Source organism: Crocodylus porosus, unplaced genomic scaffold (genome assembly GCF_001723895.1).
Source record: "Crocodylus porosus isolate Cpor-Errol unplaced genomic scaffold, CroPor_comp1, whole genome shotgun sequence".
In the NCBI taxonomy this organism is placed as follows: domain Eukaryota; kingdom Metazoa; phylum Chordata; order Crocodylia; family Crocodylidae; genus Crocodylus; species Crocodylus porosus.
In genome coordinates, this window is record NW_017728931.1 from 50,796,136 (window position 1) to 50,801,043 (window position 4,908).

The 4,908-nt window shown below is 46.6% G+C and overlaps 1 protein-coding gene across 1 annotated transcript in view; it reads left to right on the plus strand.

Annotated features, from left to right (window-relative positions):
* The window catches only part of LOC109316627 (cytokine receptor common subunit beta-like), a 20,198-nt gene extending 15,362 nt beyond the window's left edge, over positions 1-4,836 (plus strand). Inside the window, exons 13-14 of the mRNA XM_019544853.1 lie at positions 1,818-1,912; positions 2,393-4,836. Of these exons, the coding sequence (XP_019400398.1) occupies positions 1,818-1,912; positions 2,393-3,617 (1,320 nt within the window). The 3' untranslated portion in view covers positions 3,618-4,836. The remainder of the gene's footprint in view (positions 1-1,817; positions 1,913-2,392) is intronic.
* Positions 4,837-4,908: the final 72 nt, after the last annotated feature.

The window sequence follows — 4,908 nt, forward strand, 5'->3', positions numbered from 1 at the left end:
ATGCTTCTCTTGCTGGGATCCTATGACCCCAGCTGACTTCCTGCCCTTTGGGCAGGGGGCTGGACTCGATGATCTCCTGAGGTCCCTTCCAGCCCTAATGTCTATGAAATCTATGAAATCTATGAAATTCCCCATGTTCTTCACAGTCTCACTGCCCAGCTTCTTCATATGTGGGAATACATATTTCTCCCCCTGCATGTATTTTCCCAGGGAAAATTGTGTACTGTATTTCAGTATCATCACAACATCCCTGTGAGCACAGGGATTGTACAAAGGAAGGATTTTGGTGCAAAAGAGGTACCTGACTTGTTTGAGTTCACACAGGAATGTGTGACACAGGATGGGGAACTGGAACCTGGTCTTAGATTGCCTTTGTCACAGACCTAACCACAAGTCCACCTCCACATATATGTTTGTCTTTTCCAGATGAAGTAAACATAGCTTCCTCTCTTGTTTTGGCCTATGTCTTACCCATACCTAGAATCACTACAGTTGTCCTCTTCTGAACCTTTTCCATCTGTGCTACATCCCATTTAATGGGAGATGATTGGGAATAGAGTTTGTGCTCCAATCAAGCTCCCTCTGTTATTTGTATGCCCTTTTCAGTTTTTCCAAGCATCCTCCTACTTTTTGGACCATGTGGTCCACAATGGAGATTCACTTTCCTTGTTCTGTCTCTGCTGACTGGCAAAGCATTTTCTCTTGAGGGTTCTGCCCTTTGGTGTATGGGAGACATCTAGGCTATTTTTACTACTGGTTGTTGCCTTATGCTACTAATCATTTCTCAGTGGGTTTAAATCTACCTGGAGATCCTTTCAGTTCCCTAAGACCATGTCTCTGCTGCCTCCTTTCTGAGCCTAGGATAGTGGTTAAGAAACAAGCTAGCATGCATCCAAGCCTGGCAAGCTGGCAGGGTAGATGGCTTAGATGGCTGCTAAGTGTAGGTCCCAGCTCCACTCTTAGCTCTTCTGAGATTGAAGAGGGAAACAACATTGAGGTGCATAGCCTCGTCTTCTCTAAGTCATCTCTTCTGCCTAATTGGCAGACTTGGTCATATGCAGCATGGGAGCAAGGGGGGGAGTCTTTTTCTTGGCAGCAGTCCCAGCCTCTGATGGAAGTTGGCATAAACATGTCCTACAGTTGTAACTAAGAGAATAATCTGGGTTCACCAGCAAACTTCACCCCTTTGCAGCCCAGCCCTATCTTGAAAGCAGTAATTACAGGTAACAATGAGCCTAGCGCTGGTCCCTGGGACAAGTTCCTAGGGACCTCTCTCTGCATGAAGGAGCAGTCCATTCGCAATGCATCTTTGTTTCTGGCCATGTAACTGGTTTTAAAGCCATAGTCAGATTTTGTTCTGTAGTATTAAAAGCTTGTTGGTCAGTTATTTCAGATGAGTTTTCTTATCCAAAGCATGTGAGCATCCCAAATGGTGAGCTGCCCAGGCTGATTGTTATTATTTTCTGCCCTTGTCAGTCATGTCTCCAGAGTCTTCCTGGAGCAAAGTTGACATTGCACGAAGTGGTAGTTTGTGCCCCTTCTCATACTTGCCCATCCTGTTGCTGATGATTTCTTGAGTAGAGCTACCATTATACACCTGCCCTCACCTGAAACACAGGGTAGAGGCTGGCAATGTGGAAAAGATAGAGAATAAAATAGACCTGGGAGAAGGCCCTTGGAGCAGTGCTGCCACCAGGACACCCTTTGTTGTGGCTTTTGCTACATACTGACCATACTAATGCCCCCTGTCTTTCCCGGGCTATTTAGAAGGTCCCTCCTTCCTGAAGGAGCAATATTACCTGACATTTCTTTTTCAGAAAGGACCTTTAGGGTCCAGTAGCTTGTGGGACTTCAGCAAACTGAGTTCTTCAGTGAAGATGGAGCAGGCCAGCAACCTGCAAGTGCTAGATGGGTGAGTGAATGATGCACAGATAACATGTTCATGATATTCTGCAAAATGTATTTTGGTGGCCCTGGGATCCTAGTATGCCTGTGGAAAGACCACTTTCCAATCTATTTGCTGATCTAGAAATAGTGATGAACAATCTCCCTCCAGGCCCTTTATATGTATGTACAAAGCTACATAAATGTGGACACTGGCGGTAACATTCTCTGAAGGGTGACTGGCAGCTCGGTGTGTGTACCCTGGGAATGCAGGAATCTGAATTGGTCCACCAAGTTTGGGGTTGTGATACCACCAGGAGCATGTGCCAGATGCTCCAGGGGGAGGTGCCAGGAACTAGCCAGGTGAGGTAATCTGCCCATAGGGAAATATTCCTTCTAATTCCTGGGAGGCTTTATGTGTCCTCAGCTCAGCTCCTGTCTCTCTGCAGTGCTCTCTGCAGGTGACCTCTTGTTACTGAATCATCCCTTTTGTTTTTCTCTATTGCAGTGTGGCGAAGTTTGTTTCGGCAGGGTCCTTAGGAGCTGAGGCACCAAAGATGGACCCAGAAAACCGGTATCACGTTTCTGAAGTGCCAGGTCCCACTCCACTTTCAGCAGCCCTGTGTGGCTGGCAGTCAAGTCAAAGGACCAGTCAGTCCCTCTCACCAGCCCCATTTGCCTGTGTTGGCAGTGCTGAGGTGGACGCTACCTCTCAGGTCCCCAGGTCCTGTGATTTTAATGGTCCATACCTTTATTGCTCATATGGGAACTCCCTGGCTCATACTCAGGAGGATCTGGGATTTGCCCCAGAAGGAATCAGGAAGGAATCAGTATCTGTGGACTACATTTCCCTACCCCAGGAGTGCTGTACCCAGGCCTCAATGGTGGGGGCAGAGACCAGAGCAAATTTTCTCCAATCCCCCTGGTTCTCAGACCAGAAAGAAATGAAGCAGATAGTTGCTGGAAGGCAAGATGCATTACAAGACCTACCAGAAGGTGAGGAAGGAGTGAAAGAGGAAAGAGAAGGTCAGGGATCACTGACTGCTGTCCCTATTAACAGCTCCTCTTGGCAATGGCCGTTGGAGTACATCACCACCAAAGGTCTGTGCTTGGTACTGGCAGAAGATTCTGTCAATCTCTCACCTGCCCTGGACCCTCAGGAGCAGATGCTCAATGGTGTTGGCACATTAACTTACGACTCCCAGCTGCCTCAAACTGTGGATGACACCTTCAGCCCTGCATTGCTCTCTGGGAGGTTTGGTGTCTCACTCCCAGTTGCATCTCAAGCACCAGCCACTCCTCCTGGGTCACAGCAGCCTGAACTGGATAGCAATATGAAACTCCCTCTGACCCCACAAGGCAGCCCCAAACCCATCAGCCTTTCCCCCTCTGCTTCACTGGAGGGGGGTGAGCTTTCTAAAGAAGAGCCTGTGCATCAGAATAGCTTGGTCGTGTTCAACCCTGATGGCACTGACCCAGTTTTCCTACACCAGGTTGGTGAATATTGTTTCTTCCCCAACCCCAGCAAAAAGATTTCCAAGAATCAGCAATCCTCCCTAGCCAGTAAGTCTCCAGAAGCCAGTGAATTAGCTGGAAAGACTGCGTGTGATGAAAAATCTGCCCACAGCAAGCCAGAGGATGCACTTCGCATGCAGGCCATTCAGCTCTTCAAAGCGCTGAAGTCTGATGATTACTTTGCATCGCCATTGTGGGGTGGACAGCAGCACACATGAAGGGCCAGGGAATTTTGCTGAAGTTGCAAGTGTCAGCAAAGACAGTGAGTGACTGAACAAAAATGTGGTCATTCAAGGATTGTCATGATCCTCTATTGTATTCTCCACTGTTTCCCTCCCCCCTCCCGTGCTGCCCATGGAGAAAGGGAATGGGAAGTTCCTTTCTCTGGGTCTCCATGCTTCCAAAGTGGTTGAAATACATTAGATAGTACCATGTTCTCCTCCTCACTGTGTTTGGCTAGAGGCACAAGCCAAACATCCCCATCTGAAGAAACCTGCCACTTTTCCAACGCTGTCATTTCTGAAAACCTTGACATGGTTCTAGTGCAGATGTAATGACAACTTCACAACATGAGGGATCCAACTTCATGTCATATTTTAAGACTGTCACAAGTTTCTGGAAACTGGAAAGAAATGCTTCCTACTATTAAGTCCAAGAGAGTTTATTTAGCAAGATAATGATAGTAATCATCTTGCAGTGTTGATAGAAGAAGGGTGTAGCGGGGATGGGAACTGCTCAGGACAGTACAAAATGGACAGGAATAAAGGGGTGAAACTGAAATTGGAAGATTTGACCGGAGACCAGGGAACCTCAACTTGATTTCTCCTAGAGGGGAGATTTAAATACCCCCATCACTGCAACACAACAAATTAGACTGCACAAAGCCATAGAGACCATAGAGATGTACATAATTAGGCCATAATTAGACCACGCAAATTAGACCATAAAGATGTACATAATTGTTGGAAAAACTATATTGGGGATAGGTTGTACAGCTGAACAAGCCTGGACTTCATGGTCCCTTGTAGTTGTGTTCGCTAAAATACTGGATGATTTCCTGCTTTTCCAGGCATTGGCTGTTCCTAGATGATTGTAATACACCTCAACTCACTGCTTTAGTGATCTCTTTTTCATATGGTATCAGATATTAATTTCCAAATCTAAGAGCCACTGTCTGGTATTGCTCAGTGGATAGATGCCACCTGCCCCATCTGGGCATTTTTAAAGACTGCAGAGTTTGATGAAATGCTGTGCTGTTTGGACATTGCATTCACACAGGGGGCTGTCCAAGATGTTCCTCTTGTAAAGTTGTTTTGAAGTGTCTGTATCCAGTTCTCAGTTTGATCTGTAAGGTATAAGCTGTGTCTCTAATTCCTTTATTGCAAGTGAAGCTGTGAAGCTTTGGAAGCAAAAAAACACACACCCAAAAAAACCCCAACCCCAACCCCTGAAACAAAAAAAGGGAAAAGAACCCCCCACCCGAACAACCTCCGCAACAAACAAGCAAGC